General features: G+C 35.1%; 3 protein-coding genes across 4 annotated transcripts; all 3 read left to right on the top strand.

Moving 5' to 3' along the window:
• Nucleotides 1–1,762: 1,762 nt before the first annotated feature.
• Nucleotides 1,763–7,155, top strand: LOC118035245 (uncharacterized). 2 transcript variants are annotated; one of them, XR_004685162.2, is made up of 8 exons: nucleotides 1,763–1,885; nucleotides 2,054–2,077; nucleotides 2,219–2,485; nucleotides 2,579–2,794; nucleotides 2,887–6,159; nucleotides 6,372–6,553; nucleotides 6,636–6,779; nucleotides 6,870–7,155. XR_004685162.2 is itself a non-coding variant. In XM_035040780.2 (7 exons), the coding sequence occupies exons 3-7, from the start codon at nucleotides 2,279–2,281 to the stop codon at nucleotides 6,715–6,717; spliced, it is 3,960 nt and encodes a 1,319-aa protein (XP_034896671.1). In that variant the 5' UTR covers nucleotides 1,763–1,885; nucleotides 2,054–2,077; nucleotides 2,219–2,278; the 3' UTR covers nucleotides 6,718–7,155. The 2 variants fall into 2 exon arrangements, 1 of the variants encoding a protein (XP_034896671.1); XM_035040780.2 differs by having other exon boundaries at nucleotides 6,636–7,155.
• Nucleotides 6,781–16,330, top strand: LOC118035247 (tubulin beta-2 chain). Its single transcript, XM_035040781.2, has 4 exons — nucleotides 6,781–6,915; nucleotides 8,936–14,918; nucleotides 15,016–15,285; nucleotides 15,455–16,330. Exons 2-4 carry the CDS (start codon nucleotides 14,525–14,527, stop codon nucleotides 16,141–16,143), a joined length of 1,353 nt encoding a protein of 450 aa, XP_034896672.1. The 5' UTR covers nucleotides 6,781–6,915; nucleotides 8,936–14,524; the 3' UTR covers nucleotides 16,144–16,330.
• Nucleotides 16,331–18,496: 2,166 nt separating this feature from the next.
• Nucleotides 18,497–21,047, top strand: LOC118035248 (uncharacterized). The gene is made up of 3 exons (XM_035040782.2): nucleotides 18,497–18,842; nucleotides 19,073–19,115; nucleotides 20,427–21,047. Exons 1-3 carry the CDS (start codon nucleotides 18,540–18,542, stop codon nucleotides 20,576–20,578), a joined length of 498 nt encoding a protein of 165 aa, XP_034896673.1. The 5' UTR covers nucleotides 18,497–18,539; the 3' UTR covers nucleotides 20,579–21,047.
• The last annotated feature ends 3,560 nt before the right edge of the window (nucleotides 21,048–24,607 follow it).

Here is a 24,607-nt window from a genome sequence, read left to right as displayed (position 1 = left end):
TTTCAATTTCATTATTCAATATTTGATTTACTTAAAATTCATCTTTGCTTTCTTTAACACAAGGCTATCTTAGTCTAGTGTCCAGGGTTGCATGATTAATTAACCCATACTGACTAGGATATTTTTTTTCTATTTAATTTTTTATTTCAATTTGTTTTAGTTTTGCCCAATGACATTGAATTATTTGATAATTAAACTTTCAATTTACTTTCTCGTAGATTTTGCATACTAACCTGGATGGATTTAAATCATTTTTATTTTTTTATTTGTTATTTTTTTTTATTTTTTTTTTCATACTATCAAAATTACATTGGTTTATTAAACCATGTCAAATCAATTACCAAAATCTTTTTTTTTTTTAATAAAAAAAAAACACTTGCATGATCTTTATTTTTTTTAATGTTGAATAAAAAATAAACTGGCTAATCATGTGCAGTCGACCAGTTATCTAGGTTAACCTATTCATCATTGCTTAAAAAACAACAATAAGAAAAACCATGTACTACCGTCTCCCTCCATGAATATTTCAGTTGTGCTTGAGAGTGTGGTTACGGTTACTTTTAAAATTTATTTTCACTTAGAAATATATTAAAATAATTTATTATTATTATTTTTAAATATTATTTTTTATATCAATACATCAAAATAATCTGAAAACATAAAAAAATATTAAATTCAAGCAAAGATTTTTTTTTAAAAAATAATTTTTTTTAAAAAAAAAACGCTTTTGAAACATAAAAACAAACAAAATATCATCCAATGTTTCTTTCCTGCAAATTTGAGAAAATATTGTTTTTTTTCTATATAATTGAAAAGATCAATAATTATAATTTTGTATTAAAATAATAATTTATCATGCTTCATTTAGTATGAATGAAACTATTAGTTTCTATTTAAAAAATATAAGTTGAAGATTGAGATTTATATAAGTACATGATACAAATAATTTTCAATATTGCATGATATTTTTTTTCCTTAAATTTTATTTAATAACTTTCATATATGTGTTTATTTTTATCATCATTGATTAAATAAATATTTTTATTTATAAAATAAAGTTATTAAACATGACAAGATTCATGACCCATATTGCAAGATCAAATATTTTAATATATATTTATCTTTTAATTTTTAACTCTAGTCTTTAGTTATTATTAATATTTTTTTTATATTTATCAATACATATAATTATTAATTTATTTAATTAAATATATATACTAGGTTTTTGATTTACTATTAAGATTTCTTTAGTATAAAAAAACACATTGAAAAAATCTATATTTTTTTTTTTTATTTTTAAAAATTATTTATCCAACTCATGAAATGTAAGTTAGATAGTCAATCTAAAACTATATTTACTAGTATGTTGCCCAAATCGTTTGATATATCATAAATTGAAGGATTTATTTTTATTTTTCTATCACAAAGAAAAGAAATGAACAAGGAATTCTAGTATGATCAAGATATATATATATATTTTTTTATCTCTAATGACTTGTCTATGTTATTTCTAGTTCTTTTTTGAAATACATTAAAAATGTTTCATTTAGCTTATTTTTATATTTTATATTTATATAGTGTTGTTAAGTACCACACAAATTAAGCAATCTATTATAAAACGTAAAATATTTATAAAAAACTAAGAATAAAATACTGAAAATATCAAATGATACGAGTGTTAAAAAAACAAATCAATATTAGTTAAACCCCACAAACGACGTCGTGTAGCGCAGCAGAAGAACAAACATAACGCAACACAGCTAAGCTAATGCCAGTCGGTCTCTTCTCGTCTTTCTATTTTCTTTTTCACTAGAACGCTCATGCATAGACTGTTAGGCATATATTTTGTTTTTTCAAGGCTGCTTCTTCACACTCCAATCAATCGGTAAGGTTCGTCTCCTTCTGGAACAATCTGTTTTCAAGAATCTATGTTCTCTCTCTTTCCCTTTTATGCTTACTATGCCTTCGATTTTGCCTTAAATTTACACCCACTTTTCAATTAAAACCCTAATGCTTTCCATTTCTGATTTCTTTATCAAATAACCTTTTCCAGGGTTATCTAATCTGCGAGACTCAGGTACGTCGTGGGTTCTTACTCCACTGGTGCAATTCTTTATGGTTATTGAGAAAAATTGGAAACCGATTTTTTATTGTCTAGGTTAAGTTTTTTTAAAACATGATTGTTTGATATGAGAAATTGTATTGCTTGTATTGTTAGGTTTGGATAGATTGATGCTGTTTGGGAGTCGAAAAGGCAAAGATTGATTGATACTTTACAATGGGATTTGATAATGAGTGCATACCTAACATTCAATCTCTTTCTGGAGAGTATTTTTGTCCCGTTTGTCGCCTTCTTGTGTACCCAAATGAAGCATTACAATCACAATGCACTCACTTGTACTGCAAACCCTGTTTGACATATGTCGTCAGCACTACCCGAGCCTGCCCCTATGACGGCTACCTTGTGACAGAAGCAGATTCCAAGGTTTTTCCTTGCCTATCATGGTAGTGAATCTAATTGCAGGGCCAGTGGTGTTATGTACATGCTAATGTATTTTTTTTACATTGCTTACTGCAGCCTCTTATTGAATCGAACAAGGTACTTGCTGAAACCATTGGCAAGATAACTGTCCATTGTTTATATCATAGGAGTGGGTGCCCCTGGCAGGGTCCTCTGTCTGAGTGCACATCTCATTGCTCGGGATGTGCCTTCGGTAATTCTCCTGTAGTTTGCAACAGGTGTGGAATTCAAATTGTGCATAGTCAAGTGCAGGAACATGCTCAAAATTGTCCGGTGAGTGCAAGAATTTTTTTATTTAGGACTTAAGTGTGGAGTTGCTCTGTACTTTTGTTATATTTGTTTATATTCTTATTGTTCAATGACAGGGTGTGCAGCCTCAAGCGCAACCTGCTGAGGGTGCCCAAGATGCAACAAGCACAGGCGCACCAACTACTGGTGATCAGGCTCAGGCTGCCATTCAAACAGGAACAACAACTCCCCAGGCTCAAACTTCTATGACCTCAACTCCTGGAAAAGATACCACCCAACAAATCAACGCAACCCAGGCCCAGACTGCAGTACAGGCTGCGGTGCCCACTGCAGAACAGTGGTATCAACAGCAACAGCAATATCAGCAGTACTACCAGCAGTATCCTGGATATGACCCATATCAACAGCATTATCAGCAATACTATCCATATCAACAGCAAGCAGCTTCACAATACCAGCAACCGCAGGTGAGCATGCATGCTCAAGTCCCCCAACCCCAGCTGCAGACCCAACCTCAACCTCAAGTACCCATTGCTGCTCAACCTCAGAACCAGGTACAAGTGAATCCACAGCAACAAGCTCACCTTACAGTTCAGCAACAATCTCTGACCCAACTGCAGGCACATCCACCAGCCCATGGCTATCCACCTCCTCAGGCTCAATCCAATCCACAACCCCACCCTGTTCAGCCTCTTCCACAACACGTGCCTCAATATCAGCATCCTCAATTGCAGGTGCAGCATCCACAGCATCCACAGCATCCACAGCCCCAAATTCAGGCACAGACTAATTCTCAGCTTCACCCTCAAAAGCATCCTGTTCCTCAACCTCATGTACAAGCTCAGCCACAAACACTCCAGCCCCTTCCACAATCCCTGGCTTCTCAGCCCAGCCAGACTGTTAATCCTAATCTCCAGACCCAGCCTCAGCATTCTTCAGTCAATGCAGTGACAGGCCATCATTCTTATCAACATCCCCAGATTCACCAACAAATGCAGACAGGAGCCCTAAAACACTCTCAAGGTGGACCTCAGCCTCAGTCACAACAGCCTGTTCAAATGCAGAGTCAGTTCCCTCAACAATCACCTTTATGGCCTCAGCCACAATATCATGCTGCAGTTCAAAACCTGCAGCAACCAGGTTTGCTGCCTTCACCAGGTCAAGTCCCAAACATTCCTCCTGCACTACAACAGCCAAGTCATTCTCATGCACATCAACCTGGACTTCCTGTTCAACAACGTCCTGGTATGCAGCCAACTCCGCAACCAATGCATCAGCAATATGCACAGCACCAGCAGCCTTTTTCTGGGCAACCATGGGGTGCAGTTCACAATCAAGCACATCAGCAAGGTCCTTACGTGCAGCAGCAGCTGCATCCACAGACTCAACTACGCCCCCAAGGATTACCCCAGTCATTCCAGCAACCTTCTCATGCCTATCCACATCCCCAGCAAAATATTCTATTACCGCATGGTGCACATCCCCATCAAGCTAAAAGTCTTGCTGTAGGGCCTGGATTATCTGCACAGTCATATCCACAATCTGCCTCTGGTATGCAGGCCAGGTCGATTCAGATTGGATCAGACCAGCAATCTGGAAATATTCTCAAGACAAATAACCAAGTTGAATTATCTTCTGACCAACAATCAGGGGTTACTTCTAGACAAAGGCAAGTTGATATTGAGAAAGGTGCAGAAGGTGAATTGTCTGCTCAGAATACTATTAAAAAGGAATTAAATGATTTGGATGCTGGTCTTGCAGCTGGTGCAAGTGAGATAAAAACCGTAAAATCTGAAAGCGACTTGAAGCAAGTGCATGACAAAAATAAACCCACAGGTGAAGCTAAGGATGTTCCAGAATCGCTTGCAGCAGCAAATGGAGAGTCTTCAATTAAGCAGGTGAAAGAAGAGCATAGAGATGTAGCTGGTGAGCAAAATGATGTTTCTAATGCTGACCACGAAAAGGTGGAGCTCTCTGTTTCAGAACACAAGGATGGTCCTCTGCAGGAAACTGCCCCGTCTCACCTTGAAGAACAAATTATGAAATTGCAAAAGGACAAAACTCCGACTTCTCAAAGTTATGGAGGCTTTCCTCCAAATGGTCACGTGCAATCTCAATCAGTTTCAGCTGTTGACCAGGGAAAGCTAGAGCCTCTTCCAATTCATCACGGGCCCTCTGCTGCTCAACAAAGGCCTGTTGGACCTTCATTGGTGCAAGCATCTCCTCTTGGACCTCCACATCACATGCAATTGCCTGGGCATCCTCCAACTCAACATGGGCGTTTGGGTCCTGGACATGTGCCAAGTTATTATGGTCCTCCTCAAGGGGCTTATCCTCATGCACCCACACCCCCATCTCAAGGTGAGCGAACTTCTTCACATGTCCATGAAGCCACCATGTTTGCAAATCAGAGGCCTAAATATCCAGATGGTAGACAAGGCACATTCTCAAATGTGGTGGGAATGAATGGGGCCCAAGGCTCTAATTCAGATAGGTTCAGCTCTTTACCAGATGAGCATTTGAATCCCTTTCCACGTGGTCCAGCACATCACAATGTTCATCAAGGAGAGTTTGAAGAAGATCTGAAGCATTTGCCCAGGCCCTCTCATATGGACACCGAACCTGTTCCAAAATCTAGTAGTCACTTTCCCTCATCCAGACCTCTTGATAGGGGTCCTCGTGGTTTTGGTGTGGATGAAGCACCAAGACCTCTTGACAAGGGATCCTATGGTTTTAATTATGATTCAGGGTTGAACATGGAACCACTGGGTGGCTCTGCTCCTCCAAGATTCTTTCCTCCCTATCATCATGATAAAGCATTGCATCCCAGTGATGCGGAAGTATCATTAGGTTATCATGACAGTCTAGCAGGCCGATCTGATTTTGCTCGAACTCGTCCTGGTTTTCTTGGCCCCCCTATTCCTGGATATGATCACCGTCATATGGATAATATGGCCCCAAGAAGTCCAGTTAGGGATTACCCTGGCATGCCTACGCGGAGATTTGGTGCCCTTCCAGGCCTAGATGATATTGATGGCAGAGATCCACACCGATTTGGTGATACATTTTCTAGTTCTCTCCGTGATAGTAGGTTTCCAGTTTTTCCTAGCCATTTGCGCAGGGGTGAGCTTGAGGGTCCTGGTAATTTGCACATGGGTGAGCATTTGAGTGGTGATTTGATGGGACATGATGGTCGGCCTGCCCATTTGCGGAGGGGTGAGCATTTGGGTCCTCGTAACCTGCCTAGTCATTTGTGGGCGGGAGAGCCAGGTAACTTTGGTGCTTTCCCTGGTCATGCACGAATGGGAGAATTGGCTGGGCCAGGGAACTTCTATCATCATCAACTTGGCGAGCCTGGATTTAGAAGCAGCTTTGGTGGAAACTATGCAGTGAGTACTCGTTCTTTAATTTTATATTGTTAAAATGTTATCTGGTTAATTTGTTTTTTAAGGATTTCTTTGAAAACATCATTGCAACCTTTCAATACAGATAGGCAAGGTAAGAGCATGTGTATCCTAATTGAATTGGCTTCATAAAGTTCTACTGCATTTTACATTCATTATTTATATATATATATATTTTTTTACTTTTGTATTCTTAGGGCGACTTGCAGTTTTTTGATAATTCTAGAAAGAGAAAACCAAGCATGGGATGGTGTCGTATTTGTAAAGTTGACTGCGAAACAGTTGAAGCCCTGGACTTGCATTCACAAACGAGGGAGCACCAAAAGATGGCTCTAGATATGGTTGTAACCATCAAGCAGAATGCAAAGAAGCATAAATCGTAAGTTTGTTCCACCAATATATTCTCAGGTTTTATTTGCCAGAAACTTCTGTTACTATTGTTTTTCTGCTTTATTTTGTAGAACTCCCAGTCATCATTCCTCACTTGAAGATAAAAGCAAGTCAAGGAATGCAAGTTTTGAGGGACGTGGGAATAAGCATTAACTCATGATGGTGCCTGGCAATTGAATTGCATTGGACTTGTTGCAGTTGAATTTGTTCCTTTGGTAATTTGAACTTGGCAACATTGGTGATTCAACCTTCCATTGCCCATTTCCTGCATTTCCCAATGGTTTATGCCAGTTTTGTCAATTCAGGTTGCTGCCTTGTTAGGAGAGTTTTCGGACCTGAAGTTCAGTGGCAGTTAAGTTTGTTGGTTTTCGATATTGAAATCTTCATTTTAGAACTGGGCTAGTTTTATGTTAACATTTGCTTTATCTAGTTTTTTTTTATAGTTAAAAGTCCGTTTGATCTTATTGGTTCATTGTGAATGTGTTGCTTCCTTTAGTTTTTTGAAATAGCATTTTTTAGGATGTTTTGAATTGTACCTCTAATCTTTATAATCCCAGAATATTAAGTTAATCTTGGTGCTATTTGCTCGCTTCATAACTCTACTCAACTAAGTCTAGAGCTCAACTAAATTGGTTCCTTAACAGTGGTTGTGGTACTGAAACCTGTAGTGTCTAACTTGTGCTTTTGGAATCAAACCTGCAATAGATTGCTGGTAGAACCCAACTTCTTTTGAGGAACAACAGTAGCGCTGTTACCATCTCCTTGTTTGGAGATGAGGTTTTCTTCCTAGTCTAAAGTTTTGGGTTTTAGGTAGTTTTTGATAACGCATGCAATTGGATTGAACTCAAATCCTGTAGCCTCAACTCTTTTGATAGGGAATCGCCACTCTGCTGAACTTCTCTTAAGATGATAGTAAAATTACAATAGGTTGTTTATTCAAACTTTTTTTGTTAATGGCACTAGTTAGACATGTGACATCCCTTACTTGGATTAATAGAATCTCTTAGTATTGAAATTTTAAGACATAAGAAAGTTTTGATGCTTATATCTAATGAAATTTTGATCTGGCACTTGGTAAATTCTTTAGGATTGCAATAGTTTCTTATCAAATTTAAAGATAATTCTGGATGGTTTTCGTCACTCAGATCAAATTTTTTCGGAGTGGCCAGCTCAAAGAGATGATCATTTTATAGAGTGACAATTGTAATTAATCAAATTCTAGCATTTTCCTCATTATGTTAATTTATGTCATGTTATGTTCTGAAGACATCCCTACTTGTCCACATTATGTTAATTTCTTGGCCAACTGGTTCATTTAACCTTTTTCCTTCAATATATATTTTTTCCATCTTTAAATGTCTATATCAGTGAACTTGGAACTTCATTAGGTGCAGCAAAGGAGATTGTTTCTTATGTCATATCGAAATTGGAACTGCATAACAATACTCGACAATTTGATTGTGCCATTCAATTTCTGATTGATGTGGTTGATCAATCTTTATGGTGGCCATGCATGATTATGTTTTACTTTTACTTTATGTTGGAATGTTGCGAATCTTTCCGCTTGATTCTTAATGTTCAAAGAATGAAGCTTGGAAATTATACATTAAGAAGAATAGTAATTCACTGCCAATTTTTGCTACCGATTGCAGCAAAATTTTATGAGATGAAAGTATCTTCTGCCTGAATAAAATTCTTAAAGTTTTGAGGGAATTGAGTTGGATTTGGAAGTTCTTAGCAAATTTAGGAATTGAACTCAGTGTTTTGAGGTGTGTAGGCAAGTCCAGAACCAAGTTTAGCGTCATAGTTTGTGTTATCTGAGAAGATTTGCACACTGTTCTCTTGGAAGCTGACTTGTTGGAAGCAACTATGAGAGGTGAGTATTTAATTAAGAAGAGCCTGGCTGATTTATGAAGTATACTGATAGTCATACATGAATTTGCTAATAAAAGGAAGCTATAACAGTGCTGTGTGGAGATAACTACATATTTTTGGTACTTGAATTGTGTGATGGTTTCTTGGTTAGAAGATAGCGAGATTAAGCTCCATTTTCTGAAGTGAAGACTGCCTACTAAGTGCTGTTTTTCTCTCCCTTTCTTGGATGGTTTCAACTACATCTTGAATATCTGACTGTTAGCACCGTCAATAAGGATAATATATTCCATCGGTTCTTCTAACTGGTGACTCCAATACATTTCATTACAGATTTTATGTTTTATTGATTGAAATGCTGCTTTCCAGTAGCTTCATTGCTGAAATTATAGTAGCTGATTATTTTGGTTGCCTGAGGCACTGCATAATGCTGCCACAATTCATTGACTCTGATAGTGTTGATTTTTATTTTCTGGTGAATTTTTTTTTTTTATAATAGATATTTTCAATTCGGCCTGTCTTTTTGGGTGAAGCCTACAGCAAAAAAGACTGAAAGTTCAGCGGAAAGGTTTACCCAGTCGTCTTTTTTAGATGTGGTGAGGTTATGTTCATCCAACAGATGTAAGTTGCGAACTTTTGCTTGTTAGTATTGATGATTTGAATTTTCTTTATTGCCAAAGTAGAATTTTTTTGTGTAGATTTTTCACCCTCTTAATGATCAAGCATTTGATTGCTGAAAATGACTAGGATAGGCATTCTAATCTTAGGAAACTAAGAGGCTTGAAAATGACTAGGATCAAGTATAAATTGGCTAGCTGATATTAGAAAACTAAGAGGCTTCTAGAATAGCTTTCTTATCTTGGTCGGCTGATTTCGCTGTTATCCTCCAAGTATCTTTGGCACTCCTTATCTGTGGTGTGGGGGGTGGGGTGATGAATCCTTTGTGTAGTACCTTTCCATTTTTCTGTAGTTTTTAAAACATAATATGTTGGACTTCGAGAACTTTGAATAATTTGCTGCACATATGAAGGTACTAGTTTAAACAAAATCACATATGAGGGTGCTAGTTTAAAGGAAATCATGAAACATGATCGACACTCCTTGACATGGAAAGAATTAATACAAAATATTGGGGGTTAGAAGAAAAATAAAAATGAATCTCGATTGTAAATGGATATTTCAAAAAGGATTTGTGTCATATGAAGTCAGGCTGCTACGGTTATAATGGCTTAAGCACTAGCTTAGTTTATTTTAGGATAGAGAGGACGGGCATTGTGCAACTCTTAAACAAAGCTTATAATGTTGACTGCATTGTACAAAAGAAGAGAAAAGCAAAGGAATAAAAAGAAAAATATGTGGTTTGCCCGGGTTGGACATGATGAAATTATTGTCATCTGCTATCTGGGGAAGAGGGTTTTCTATTCATCTGGCTCTGTGTATTTTTGGCGAGACTGGCTGGACTATACTCTGTATTCTATAGTATACATTTAGAGCAGAAGCTGCTACTCTCTGCACTTGCAGTATGATGAGACATGCCATGTTAAGTAAAGTACGCTGGTTAATTATACTTTATAAAGCCTTTGTCAAGGATCATAAACCAAATTTGTTTCTCTAGGTTTATGAGCGTTCAACTGCATTGTGTAAAATACATGTTGGAAGTTGTAGGATTAGAATATGTGTTCGGAGAAACTATATCAACTGCTTCATTGTTTATTGGTACACCATCAGTGTTTAAATTGATGCCGTAGAACACACAAGCAAGGTTTTTCACTGGTATATAATTTCTGAAAAAAAGAAGCAAATAAGGAACTCCACAAACATCCCCCTCAAACTACTGCCTGGTCAAACTAATTAGGTTGAAATAAATTGTGGTTGTGCCATTCATAATCCGCCACAGCATGGGTTGCTGCAAATTTAGACACCCATTAAAGGAACACACTCATAAATTGTGGTCTTAATTGCTAAAGAAAGTGAGATACAGAAACTTTAGACCCAAATATTATATTATCAACAAAATCCTTGATGTTTGCGTCAGATTCGTCCTCTTGATTGACAATTAAGTGTTCATAACCTGGTCTCTTATTTTTAGCTACTAGTTGAAATGTTGCCGACATCACAAAGTAATTGAAGAATGTTGATTTCATGTAAAACATCTAAACTTACTTAGCATTCAAGATCACTGCATAGACACAATTCAAGACACTAAGTTATTGTGACTCATTCAGTTGATATTGATTTTGGTTCATTTATGCAATTGTGATTCTTTTATGGACCTCTTATGCTTTATGAACTCTTATCATATCTTATAACAAAAAATGGTGCTTTACTCAAAGCAATGCCGCAGCCTTTTCACTAGGAGACATCCTCTGGACTTCAAACCTGCTTCTTCATCTGTTTCACCAGGTTTGTGGTTTTTATTCCTGAAGATTCTGAGAATTTTCCACTCAAATAATGAATCCTGTCTGGTCGCTTTTCTTCATTTGTAACATCGGGGTTGTACTGGCAATCTTTCTACCTGATGCTTAGGTATTGATCATCATGTGGACATCTTTATTGGATAGAAAAGTGTTTTAATTCTTCAAACTAGGACACAAAGCTCACATCATTGGACCACATCATATTGAATAGCTATGCTAGACAGATACTAGCTGCTGTCATCTAGGTCATTGTTGTCATATTTTTGATTAACTAATCCCTTGAACATTGATTTGGGTGTTATGTCATATTTTGCCTGCTATATAAGGTTAAAAAATGAAGAAATATTAAAGAGTAAATTTTCAGGGGTAAATGTAATGGTGTTTTGGTTAAGTGTTTAGGGATGAACACGGTTTGAATTTTGAGGGGCAACCCTATATAATTGTAGGTCAATATCACACCCAGTTTTGGGGTGAAATGCATGATCCCTTAACTTTTTTCATCTCCCTGTTTATACCATGGTGAACAAGCGTGAATGCTACTAGGGCAATTCTCTACCCCCCTGTATACACAAACGTAGGTTGGAATCTTACCAATTGAATTAGAAAAGAAGGTTTAGAAGAAATGGCTGTCAATAAAGCAAAATGTCATGAAGGTAAAGATATATGTTGTGTTGGTGACTTGGTGTATGAGAATTGGTGATGATTGATAAGTTAGTGTGCCCAGTACCATAACATAAACGTTGTCAGCAGTTGGTGTCAGACACGTGCTCTTAGATTAAGCATGCTTCAATGGAGAACAGAATCTGTAATTAATGCACTTTATAGATGATGTTGGGGAAAATAATGCATTTGTGAAGATGCAATGCTTGGTGTCCAAAAAAAATCAGGGTTGATGAATGGTTAAGAAGATACCTTTCATCAAAATGAACCTGCTGCTGGGCCTGAGAATACCAAAGTAGGAACACAAGAAAAAGAAAGTGCTAGTAGCTGAAAATGCTATAGGAGACGTGAATCTTTGCTTTTTACAGTTCAAATATAATCTCTTCCTCCCACTTAACGGTAATATGATGCAAAAACTAGACAATCGGTGGCCTTACATGCAGATTAATTGTAAGCCGTTCAAGCTATTTGATGCTAAGAACTTTACTTTATTGGCATATTAAATAAATTACTGTCTTTTGTTGCTGAAGGTACTACTCTTTCTTTCATAGTAATGTTCCATCAATTTTTTAATAGAAATTATCCACTAGTGTTATGCTGTATCCTTTAGCAAGTACTATGTTTTGATTTATCTGTGCCACTCTTCTAAATGGATATTATTTGGACCAATGCATCCATAAATAATTTATTTTATGTGGTTCTGTGATTTCTTGACAATTTCAGGATGAACAAAGAATCTAAAACTGGAAATTCATTAGATTTGTCATCAATATAGAATTGAGTTATATAACTTAGAAATTTAAATGAGATTTAAGATGATAATGATTATATTGGGCATTATCTTCTGTGTATGTCTGATGTAAACTTCTGTTATGAACTCATCAAGCAACGATTCTAAAGTTTACACTTTTCAGGGCTGTGATTCAATAATATGTTGAAAGCTGTTTCCTTTTTAGTCCACCTTGCCAGTTAACTTGTGGAGCGTATCTAGCATTTTCATTTTGTTTCTTATTTGGTAGTGGATTGCATCTTGTTTGTCAGTTAACTTGTGGAGGGTATCTAGCATTTTCATTTCAATTATCTGTGATGTTTTAGGCTTTATTCATCAGTTAGTTGACATCAATGTGGTACAGCATTACGTGATCTTGTGTTTGAAGGGGGAAAAAAAAGTGAGAGCTAACAATAATACCTTTTGGTATTACCTCTTAAGAAGCTCCGGTCAAAACTTAGAATAATGGATCTATGTTCATTCTCTTTCTACAAAGCAAAATCAATGTAGTATTTTTATGATGTTTTGATGCAAAATTTATAATGGTCTCAATTCCCCTTCTCCACAACATGGCTTTGAAGTCCAATTGGGTGGAGAACAATGTTGTAAAATGTTTGAGACAACTGCTATCAAATACAATCGAAATGGTTTCTTCCGGCGATTTAAGCTGTTTCAATTTCTGCTTGGAGCAGGGACGTGCATGAACAAATCAATCTCCTTTTACATTAGCGTGGGATTTATGAGAGGATGCTTGTAGACTTTGGATAATTTTCAGGAAACGTTTCTTATGAAGTTACCGGGGTAAGAAAAGAGTCTAATCACGATTCTCTGAACACTAGATTTAACAGAAGATAGCAAGTAGGCAGGTAGGCCCTCGTTACCTGAATTTAATAAATGTTTATGTTGTCTCGGTGGGTCTTGATAGCACCCACCCCTGAGAGTTAATTGCTAGGCGATGGTATGTTTTTTTTTTTGAACTTCAAAATCACGTTTCTTGCATCTTCGGAGAGTGATCATAATGGCCTATCATCAAGTATCAACCCAGCGTCTGGATTGTTGTCTAAAGGCGTAGTACGGAAGAAGAAAAGAAACAGAGTGTACACGGTGGCGCAAGGAATATGCAGCCCCTCAGGTGGGCTTGGGTTATCATTTATTAATGCTTGCTGCCTTTTCCCTTTCTTTTCGGATTTTTCTTCATAATGTCTGAATAATCTATTGTGGAACTTTGGTTCTAATCCATGGAGCTAACCCTGCATCGTCAAGTGTGCTTGTCTATGCAAGGAACAAGGGACGGCCTCTTCCGGGAAAAGAAGCTTTTTTCTGGTGGCGGTATCCTTTCTCCGGGGTTTTTCTTATACACCCACACCCTTCCATTAAAGCTTCAGCTGTTTTACTTGGAATATAATCTTTATCTCGCTTTTAAGTTGGCATATACCATGGAATTGTGGCTTAATTTTTTAATTTTGTATTGCTGAAAAATGTTAGCTTTGTACCGATACTGTCATGGGTTGAAATATAATAGGAACTTTACTGTTCTGCTTCGAACCTAATATCTGGAGATTCTGTTCATTCTCATTATAAAAAGAAAATCGGAGGTTCTGTTTAGCTACCAAATTTAGTGTTAATTTTAACTTAGTCCTTGTTGCTTAAAACAATTAACTAGTTAATCCCAACTTTTAACAAACTGATTTTTAGTCCCTATGTTTTTCAGTTACGTTTATAGCTTGATCTTTCTATAGATTTCAATGTTCTTTTCCAATTTATTTTATTTCTCCATAGATGAAATGATTAGGAGGAAGGAAGGTGTTTTTGGATGGAAAAAAAAATCACTAAATTGAGGAAACAGGAAAGTCATTGGTGCAAGGGATTATTTAATTATCTTTTGGACTACAAGGACCGTTTAACTAGTTTTATTAAACTACAAGGATCAAAATTATAATCAATTCGTAAATCATAAATAGCATGGAAGGTAAGCAATCAGATGAAAGGCTCTGCTGTTGACGTACCGACAGCTGTAACCCACGAATTTGAAAAGTTGAATTTCAAAAACCGTCTACAAGTCTTAGCCTTTGGATTCCTATCCGTTAGAAATAGCAGGCAGCCCAACTTACCGTTTCTAAATAAAATATTCGCTTTCCGCTTTCCCTTTCCTCTATAAAATCTTCCATTTGCCCGATTCCCTCTCTCCGAATTCAAAATCCTCTCTTCTTCTTTTCATTTTCTTAAAAAACCACAAGCAAAAATGCGTGAGATCCTTCACATTCAAGGCGGGCAATGCGGCAACCAAATAGGAGCCAAGTTCTGGGAAGTCGTTTGTGCAGAACACGGCATAGACTCCACCGGCCGTTACCAAGGCGACTCCCCTCTCCAGCTTGAAAGAATCAATGTCTATTACAATGAAGCTAGTTGCGGTCGGTTTGTTCCTCGTGCTGTCCTCATGGATTTGGAGCCTGGAACCATGGACAGCGTCAGATCTGGTCCCTACGGTCAGATCTTCAGACCTGACAACTTCGTTTTCGGCCAATCTGGTGCTGGAAACAACTGGGCCAAGGGTCATTACACTGAAGGCGCTGAACTCATCGATTCTGTCCTCGATGTTGTTCGAAAAGAAGCCGAGAATTGTGACTGCTTGCAAGGTTACTACTATAATAATCTAGTGTACTAAACAAATTAAGATTATTTTGCTCAAGGGGTTTTAACTGGGTTTATTTTTTTGATTTGATATGTATGTAGGGTTTCAAGTGTGTCATTCACTTGGAGGTGGAACCGGGTCTGGAATGGGAACCCTATTGATATCGAAGATTAGAGAAGAATACCCAGATAGAATGATGTTGACATTCTCTGTGTTTCCTTCTCCAAAGGTGTCTGATACAGTTGTTGAGCCTTATAATGCTACTTTGTCTGTTCATCAACTTGTCGAGAATGCTGACGAGTGTATGGTTCTCGATAACGAGGCCTTGTATGATATCTGTTTCAGGACTCTGAAACTCACCACTCCTAGCTGTAAGTTCTTTGTTAACTACATTCTTATCCATCTACTTTTTGTTCTTTTAATTGAATGAATATGATTGCTTTATGTTGTGTTTATAAATAAATAATTTTAAGCATTGTATGGTTAAGAGCAACACAAATTAATATAACTAATTGTGTTTTTCCTTGTATTTGAGACCAGTTGGTGACTTGAATCATCTGATATCTGCAACAATGTCTGGGGTTACATGCTGCTTGAGGTTCCCTGGTCAGTTGAACTCTGACCTGAGAAAACTTGCAGTGAACTTGATACCGTTCCCTCGTCTTCACTTTTTCATGGTGGGTTTTGCACCACTCACATCCCGTGGCTCGCAGCAGTACAGAGCTTTGACAGTTCCAGAACTCACTCAACAAATGTGGGATTCGAAGAACATGATGTGTGCGGCTGATCCTCGACATGGACGCTATCTAACAGCATCAGCCATGTTCCGTGGCAAGATGAGTACAAAAGAAGTAGATGAGCAGATGCTGAACGTGCAGAACAAGAACTCTTCTTACTTTGTTGAGTGGATTCCAAACAATGTAAAGTCAACTGTGTGTGATATCCCGCCTACTGGTCTTCAGATGGCATCCACATTTATTGGCAATTCAACATCTATACAGGAGATGTTTAGGAGGGTTAGTGAGCAATTTACTGCCATGTTTAGGAGGAAGGCTTTCTTGCATTGGTATACTGGGGAAGGAATGGATGAGATGGAGTTCACTGAGGCAGAGAGTAACATGAATGATCTGGTTTCTGAATATCAACAATACCAAGATGCAACAGCTGACGAGGAAGGAGAATACGAGGAGGAGGAGGAAGGAGATGAATATCAGCAAGACTATCAGTAGATTTTCTCTCTTTTGAACCTCAACTTCCAGTTGCTGGTTTCTATTCTTCTTTAGTATGTAGGGTTTTAAAATGAATCTGCAGCTAGTACTTCAAATTTGTTGTGGAATTGGGTACTGAACTATTATTATTCCTATCCTTCCTCCTTCAAATCATGAACAGGCAGATGATGCCCCTTTCCGGTTCAAATGCTTTGACTTGCAATTCATCAACTGTCCTTTTCAATTAACACTGGCAACTCTATATTGTTGAAACAAAGCTGAACATGACTTCAAATTTTATCTCAATCCACCCCCCTAAAGAGTAAAGAGGTGTTCTTGTATTTTCAAAGGAAATTTTACTTGGTGTTTTTTCTCTCAAAATAAAAGTTCATATGGCAAAGTGCAAATGGTAACTAAGGAGGTACAAGGAATTTTGTGAAGGCAAATGACACTCACAAGTGCATGACTATCGGCCCACTGGTATTCTGTTCTAACATCTAGCAACAGAACAGAGCGAGTAGTTTCTCACACACAAGTGAAACAACGGTACAAATCTTCTTTACAAGTGGCTGCTGCCAGAGTAAACTTCATGAAATAGGGATTTCAGCTCTCTTCTCCAATGTTGACACAAACAGAAACTCAGTCCAAGAATTTATTATGAATTAGCAACAATCGAGTTTGTTTTCCACTTGAATATCAAAAAGTTGAACAACAGAGAAATTGAAGAGAGAATTGTTTTAACCAAGTCAATATTCCTTATACAAAGTTCATCCGTGTTGCGGAATTGATTTTTAGCCCGGTCTATGAGATCTTTGATCATGTTAAGTTTTCAGGACAAGATTCAAGCAAATGCTTCAATTTTTATTGTCATACTTCACAACTTTTCATTACACATAAAATCAACAAATCTATTTTGAAGAGAGAGAGGAGACGAAAAAAGAAAAAGGGATGATTGTTGTTGTTATGAAAGAGGAGAGGAGAGGTGTCGAGGGAGAAAGAAGAGATGAGGAGAAGAAGGAAAAGGGAGAAGAGAGAGAGAGAGAAAAAAAAGTTGGTGACTTTTTATCTAATTTTGAATTTGAATAAGGAAATGAAGAGGGAAGCTATGAACCAAAATTGAGGATACTTTGATTCTAAATTTTTTGATTTTTTATATTATTTGGGGATTATTATTTTGGAGATTCGAGTTTTAATAATAAATTTTTTTTTTTATATATTTTAAGTTTATGAATGATAAGTGAGATAAAAAATTGTAATTTTTTTTTTTAAAAAATAATTGGATAATTATATTCCGATCATAAAAAATATCAATATTTATGTTAATGAGTCTGTCTTTTAAAATAAGTTTAACAAAAAATAATATTTTTATATAAACAAGTCGGGAAAATTAGATTGTGGTACATTTAACCTTTTATATTTGTTTGATTTTATTTATTGGAGTGATTTTAAATCATAATTAGTTTATCATTATGGTGATTTCGAGAAATTTTTGAGTAAAATTAATTGAAAATTAGGTTTTTAAGTTTTAAAAACCAAAATTTTAAATTTGAAATAATAGATGACCTTAAAATTCACATGATTATTTATAAAAAAGATTTGGAATAAATAAATAAAAAAAAAAAAATTACCAAGTGATTTCACCTTTTTACCTAGCATGTTGATTTATTAGCGCTTATTTTTTTAAAATTTTAATTTGAATATTAATTAATATCCTTTTTTTTATTTTTAAATCATTGAGTATAGCTTTATTTTTTTTTTAAAATAATGTGATTGATTTATTTATATTTTTATGGTTTCATAATACTTCAAAGAAATTAATTTAATTTATTTATAATTTCTTTTCTTTTATATTTTATATAAATTAGTTGTCTTTGTATGATTTTTTATGAAAAAATAATTTTTTATTAGCAAAGACAATTATCCTCTAAAATAAAATAAATAAAAATATATAAAATATAAAGAACAACAAATATAAAATATTTATATGCTTATTTATCTTTTGTTTCAACTATAAATATTAGATTCACGCTTAGTATTAACTTATTTTTATTTATCTGTTTACATATATATATTTAATTTATTTTATAAAAAAAATATAAAATTATCTTTTTTATCTTTTAATTAACAAATTATAATACATGAAAAATTATATTTTTTATATTAAAAATTGATTTGAAATAGAAGGATAACATAGCGCCGAGGAGTGGTTGATGCTTGATAATGATAACTATGTTATGATGGGGTAGGAGCGGTTAATTAAGGTGGGAAAAATTAAAAAAATACATGAAAACCATGGAAGAAAAAAATATCCAACTTCACGCTACGCTGTCGTTTACGAGCAATAAAAAAATAAAAAGAAGAAATGAGGAGGAACCCCTATTATTTCAAGGGGTGTTGGGGCGAAAGAAAGAAATAGAATGGGCGGTGGCAGTCTCCTCACCAAGAGAGCAGCAGCAGCTACAAATCAAACACTAAGCTTATGCAAAAGATTATCACCATTCACCATCTTGCTAAAAACCCTAACTTCTTCTTCTTCTTCTTCTTCTTCTGCAGCCAGTGCTCAAAACCCTAAACATGAAACATCCTTACAGAAACGAAGAAAGAAGAAGAACCTCTTCGAGGTGGCTCAGTTCTTGCCTCATTGGGGTGTCGGATACCACTTGGCTAAATCTCATTGGGCCAATGTATCTTACGAGATCACCAAAATCAATCTCTACAAGGTACAGGACCCTCCCTTTCCCTTCCACTCATATTTTGACTAGTAAGTATCAATATTTAGCTGGGTTTATGGTTTTTGGCTGGTCTGATTTTATGGTCATTGCTCTCAAGTTTTGATTTTTTTTTTTGAAAGGTTTTCTTGGAGATCATTAGATTATGATAAATTTGGAGTTTATTTCTTCATCTTGGTTAAGGGATTCTTCTGGGTTTAATGTGTTTCTGATCATTGCAGGATGGTAGGCATGGAAAAGCATGGGGGATAGCTCACAAAGACGGTCAGTCTTAGTTATGCTATTTTCAGAATTTTATAATTCCTCATTATTTCATTTTATTTTAATGTGTTTTTTTTTCTTTTGATTGAATTTCACCCCCCCCCAAAAAAAAAAAAAAAGATGTGGTGTTTTTGTCTGTTTGATTGAAGTTTGTGGAGGTCATGTTCTGTTTTTCATTGCTAGCTTTCTTGCTAAAGTAATGGCTATCCAAAGTTTAACTGGAGCTTTTAGATTTTGTATCGGTTGTGTCACAGAAATAAGAGGAAAAACCCCCTGTCGAATGGTGGTGACCTTGCTGGTTAATAATAGATTGATGGGGAGGTATGTAGGTGTGGGGAGTGTGTCTGCAATAAAAACCACATAAAAATCCGTAGAGGAAGGAATAGGGAATGCCTTTTTGCCCATTTTTATTCTGTTTGTACGTTCCAATTCCATTAGAAGTAGTAGTTTAACTTATCTCATTGAAACAAGAATTTGCAATAATACATATTGAACATAGAACAAGAATTTGTGCTATGTTTGCAGTATGCCCGCTCTCTCACTTTACTGATTTGTTTCAATTATCTGTGATTGGTTGTGGAAACCATAATCACAGGACACCTGCTACCTGCCTAAATTTATATGGTAAAAAAGAAGCCCCTTCTGGATCATTTTTCATGTGATCAAATGTTAATTTATGGTGAATAATTTTTCAATTTTCAAAGTTCAATATGCCTGAAAAAGAGTTATTGTTTGAACAGGTTTTAATACTCTTTAGATTCTAGGGACTCGGATGGTTTGTATGAAAATTCTTTCTTCTATCTTCCCCTTGCTAAAGGCACACAGAGGATCAGTCTTGGATCTAGTAGGAAATCATCTAGCATGCATTTTATTTCTGTAAGAACTAAATGGAAATGTTTGTTATGCTAGTTTAATTATAGTAGGGGTTAAAAACTTTTGTGGAGCTCAAACCATTTCCTAGGTTTCTTGTTCTTTTCTTTGGCAATTTTGAAACCTTCCCAGACTTAATAGTTTCTGATGGGGCTTTCAATGATGCTCCTTTTTTCTCTACCACATGGCACATGCTATCTCCTCCTTGATAGTATATGCATGTTGAATGACTGTAGATGATAGAATCTGCTAAAGTCTTTTTTCCCACCCTTCCCTTTTTGCTTGTTATCCATGTTTGTGGTAGTGACCTCTTTAAAATTGAATTGTTTCCCTATTTTGCTTGATACGCGGAACAACAAGAACTGCTGGCTGTCATTGTTTTTACTCGTATAAATATTTTTCTTTACATGGAGGCGGAGTTGATCTTATCAACATTTAATACAGGATTACCAATTGCCGATGCTCCCAAGAAAATAAGTGGAGTTCACAAGCGATGCTGGAAGTACATTCCAAGCTTAGCAAAATCAATTGAAAGCAAGAAAAGCTCACCAAAATCAACAGAAACTGCTGCAAAGACTGAAGTTCAGGCAGCTTAATCCTTTCTTTTCTTCAGTCAGAAGTGGTAGTCTGACAATACCTTCTCTGTTATCTTTGTTGGGTTGGTTCCTTGAGTTGTGCTGGTGTTGCATTTAGCTGAGAGGTGTTCCATGCTTCTGGATCAAGTCCTTTTTTGATGCATTCAATGTTTCTGTTTTTCGGGAACATCCTTGTTAGACATTTTACGAAAAGGAATCATTGTTAGATTATACAAATTCAAAGTAATGGGAATGGAGAACGGTAGAAGCAACAAAGATTGAGCACCGTGGACTTTGTTGTGCAAGATTTTCCTGAAGTGGGATATTGTTTTTTCTTGATTTTTTTGTTCCACCATAATAATTGATGGAATTTCTCTAGGTATATCAGATGTCTAGTAGCGCGGTGCCTTCTTTGTTCACTTCGAATTATCGTATTTTGATTGTGAGTGTTTAGTGATGAAGAAATAAGTACAAGACCAAATTTTCTCAACATTTATTATACATTAAAAATACTTAATGTTTGGCAACATCTATTTGTAATCTCGTAGTAATTTATAGTCAGTCAAGTCAAGCAGTCAGCATGCTGCCTTGATCCATCTTTTATAACGTCATCGAATTGACCACCATTTTCACGGCAGGCTTCAAGTAATTACATTATATTACCGCTTTCATCTGTTGAGAAAAGACATGATGTTGTCAATTCCATGTTTGTGCCTGGTTTTTCATTGCTTTCTAATTATTTTTTTAATTTTTTTTAGTTTTAAATTAATTTTGTATAATTTTTATTTTTATCATTTTAATATATTAATATTAAAAATAAATTTTAAAAAATAACTTATACACCACACCCTCACAGTTCTTGCGGTCCCGGTAGTCTACCTATCTTTATCCTACCTAATGGAGGATGGAGCAAAGTCTGAAGTTATAAAGAACTTGTATGTGCATGCAACAAAAAAGAAAGAACTTTTTATGATTAGGAAGAAAAGCCCAGAATGATACTTAATATTTTTGTTATCAGATATTTTGAATGACAATTTCTTCAATTATTATCTAATATATTAACATTAACAAAATAATAAAACACATGAGGTCGGTTTCATTATCATAATATGAGCAATGAAATAACTGGTTTTTTTATGATTTTTTTCTTTGAATTTAAACCTTAGATAGTCTAATTAGATGAATTAAATTTCATATTATTATAAAAATACAAAATTAAAAGGTAGAGACTAGAGAGTAAAACAAGGAGAAAATACATGCCTTGTACCAAATTTACAACAATTTTTATTTTGATTTAAAAATTTATTTTATTTATTTTTCAGTTTTGTTTCTTAAAGATAAAAAAAAAAATCATCTCAAAATAACAAAGTGAGAGAAAAATTGTTGGTTGTGCCACTTTTCGATAAAAAAAACTTGTTATTATTGAGGTCAATGAGTTTTATTTGAAAAAAAAAGTTTGATGATGATATTATTTTTTTCTTTAAGCACCTTAAGAAAAAATATTGATCTTATTTTAAAGATTTTTTATTCGGTTGATTTTTATTTTTAGAGTAATTTTGGGGTTATTAGGTGGTTTAAAAAGAGGTTTTTTAAGGTGATTTTAAATGAAATAAGTAGAAAAATAAATTTTCAACCTGATAAACCCATCTCCCTGTTTTTTTGGCAACTGCTATGGTGGGTGAAATCTAGGCTATAACCAAGGGACAATTGATCTCTATCACATCAAATGCGTCATCTAGTACTTTATATATATATATATATATATATATATATATATATAAAAACATAAGGGGTGTCCACCTCTTAAAAAATAAAAAAATTAACTCACTCAAGTATAGTTTTAAAATCTGGTCCGGTCCAAGACCCGGATTCCAGGTTTTAACTAGATTACCGGGTTATTATTTTTTTTTAAATCAAAACGATGTCGTTTTAGTAAATAAATAAATAAATGTTAACAGGTTTGCAGCTAGGTTTTGACCAGGTCTTGTCGGGTTAATCGGTTACCGAGTCAACCTGCTAGGTTTTTTTTCTCCTGTTTTTTTTTAACCCAGCTTTTTCCAGCTCCGGGTTGGTCGGATCCCAGATCAACCTGTCAGGCCCGAACCGCATTTCAAAACTATGCACTCAAGCATGCAAGCCTTCCTCAGGCATATTATAACGAAAAAATATTTAATTTCCACATAATTAGCATGCATAGTTAACACGGAAGACTTTTTTTTTTAAAAAAAATTAATTATTAGTTCAACTAGGGTTAATTCAACGATTTCAAAGAACACAATAATTAATTGACAAATTATAAAAATATAAAATTTAAATAAATATTCGAGACAAACACAGGCAAATTCAATGGTTTTTTCCATGATTTCATATTCAATGCATTCTCATATTTAGCGCGTGATAAAAGCGAAACAACTTAAATAAATATTTATAATTCCTATGTTTGGAAGAGACCGTCTACGTTTTATTTTTATTTGTTTCAAAATAATTGTTTTGTGATGTATTTTTCTACACAATACTGCTGGGGGAGGGGTATATATTCAAGAAAAATATGAATAAAAAAGTGATGTTAATTATCAATTAATGATTTCTTTAATTAATTAATGATAAACTTAATAATATGTGTAAGAAAAACAAGTGTAGTGCGCTTTTGTTTTCTTGTGTGTTTTATTTTATTTAAAAATTTATTAAATTAATATATTTTTAGTATTTTTTAATAATTTCGATATATTGTTATCAAAAATAAAAAAAATAATTTTAATATATTTTTATTTAAAAAACACTCTACATCACAATACTAAAAACAATTTTTCTCTCTCACTTGATTCAAATTATTGAATTTAAAATCGATATTAATATTTATTCAATTAAAAAAACCATTACTAAAATTTAAAACATGACCTGTAGTTTTTTTTAACGAACATAAGAGTATCCAAATTCGGCAAATGAAACAAGAACCGGAGGATATCAAAATGAGACAAATCCGCTTAAAACGACAACGGTATGGATGTATTGGTAAAATTAAAATGGTAACAGCTAATTAGGTCTAACCAAAGTAGATTTGCGGTGCCATTAATGTGATATGCACAAGAACGAGGCCAGAAGAGGAGACATGAACAAGAACATGGGATCTTGCCACCGATCAAGCTGCAGGAACATGTAGTGGCTGCACTACTGCACGGCGGGCCGCAAGTGGTTCAGTAGTTTTTGGTTAGAAATGGAATAGTGGTGTAATTCTTTGCTAATTGTCTGTTAATTCTGTCATGTACTGTGTGTGGCTATAAATGTCAAAGTATATTTTAATGGAAGGATGCTTGGAAATTAACTCCAAACATAGACTTCTTCTCTGCTATATTTCTTCTTCCCTAAATTATTGTATTATATATCATGTTGCCGAATAATGGCTGATACCTACAAGGTTGTTGACCTCTGAGGGAGATGTATCCTCCCCAGCTCCCTCTGCTATATAAACCCAGCAACCGTACAAACCTGATTTCTCATGCATGCCATCTTTCATTTCTCATTTGCTGATCAGATAAATATGGCCTTCATCGCCTTCCTGGGTCTCTCTCTTCTCTTTAATGGAGCTCTTGGTAATTAAATCCAATTCTACTCATCTCTCTCTCTCTCTCTCTCTCTCTCTCTCTCTCTCTCTCTGTATATATATATATATTCAATCTTGTATGCTAGCAGTGCTGAATTGTTTCTTTTACTGTTTGACATGGTATTATCTAGGCGAGCTTGTATGCGAGCAGTTGCCGGTTGATCTCTGCTCATATTCGATTGCAACTTCTGGGAAGCGATGTTTGCTGGAGAATTACGCCACGAAAGAGGGAGGTGTCAAGTACCTATGCAAGACTTCTGAGGTTGTCGTAGATAAACTGAAGAAATGGATTCATATTAAATTGTTGAAGAATAATATAAATTATATCTTAAAATTATTTTAATGAAAGATTTCAAATCTAAAAAATTTTCATTTATTTTTAAAAAAAAAATATAAAAGTAATACAAATATTAAGCTAAACTTCACCTAACAAAATTAAAAAATTTTTT

This window comes from Populus alba, chromosome 9 (assembly GCF_005239225.2).
Source record: "Populus alba chromosome 9, ASM523922v2, whole genome shotgun sequence".
Lineage (NCBI taxonomy): Eukaryota > Viridiplantae > Streptophyta > Magnoliopsida > Malpighiales > Salicaceae > Populus > Populus alba.
Note: the sequence above shows the minus strand (reverse complement) of the source record. Positions and strands in the feature narration are given on the sequence as shown.

Bases quoted from the DNA above. Each gene is read 5' to 3' on its own strand.
- LOC118035245 (XM_035040780.2), top strand. From the start codon at position 2,279: ATGGGATTTGATAATGAGTGCATACCTAACATTCAATCTCTTTCTGGA. The intron at 6,160-6,371 runs GTGAGTACTCGT...TTGTATTCTTAG, and splicing joins GCTTTGGTGGAAACTATGCA to GGCGACTTGCAGTTTTTTGA. The intron at 6,554-6,635 runs GTAAGTTTGTTC...TTTATTTTGTAG, and splicing joins AATGCAAAGAAGCATAAATC to AACTCCCAGTCATCATTCCT.
- LOC118035247 (XM_035040781.2), top strand. From the start codon at position 14,525: ATGCGTGAGATCCTTCACATTCAAGGCGGGCAATGCGGCAACCAAATA. The intron at 14,919-15,015 runs GTTACTACTATA...ATATGTATGTAG, and splicing joins GAATTGTGACTGCTTGCAAG to GGTTTCAAGTGTGTCATTCA. The intron at 15,286-15,454 runs GTAAGTTCTTTG...ATTTGAGACCAG, and splicing joins GAAACTCACCACTCCTAGCT to TTGGTGACTTGAATCATCTG.
- LOC118035248 (XM_035040782.2), top strand. From the start codon at position 18,540: ATGGGCGGTGGCAGTCTCCTCACCAAGAGAGCAGCAGCAGCTACAAAT. The intron at 18,843-19,072 runs GTACAGGACCCT...TGATCATTGCAG, and splicing joins CCAAAATCAATCTCTACAAG to GATGGTAGGCATGGAAAAGC. The intron at 19,116-20,426 runs GTCAGTCTTAGT...CATTTAATACAG, and splicing joins GGGGATAGCTCACAAAGACG to GATTACCAATTGCCGATGCT.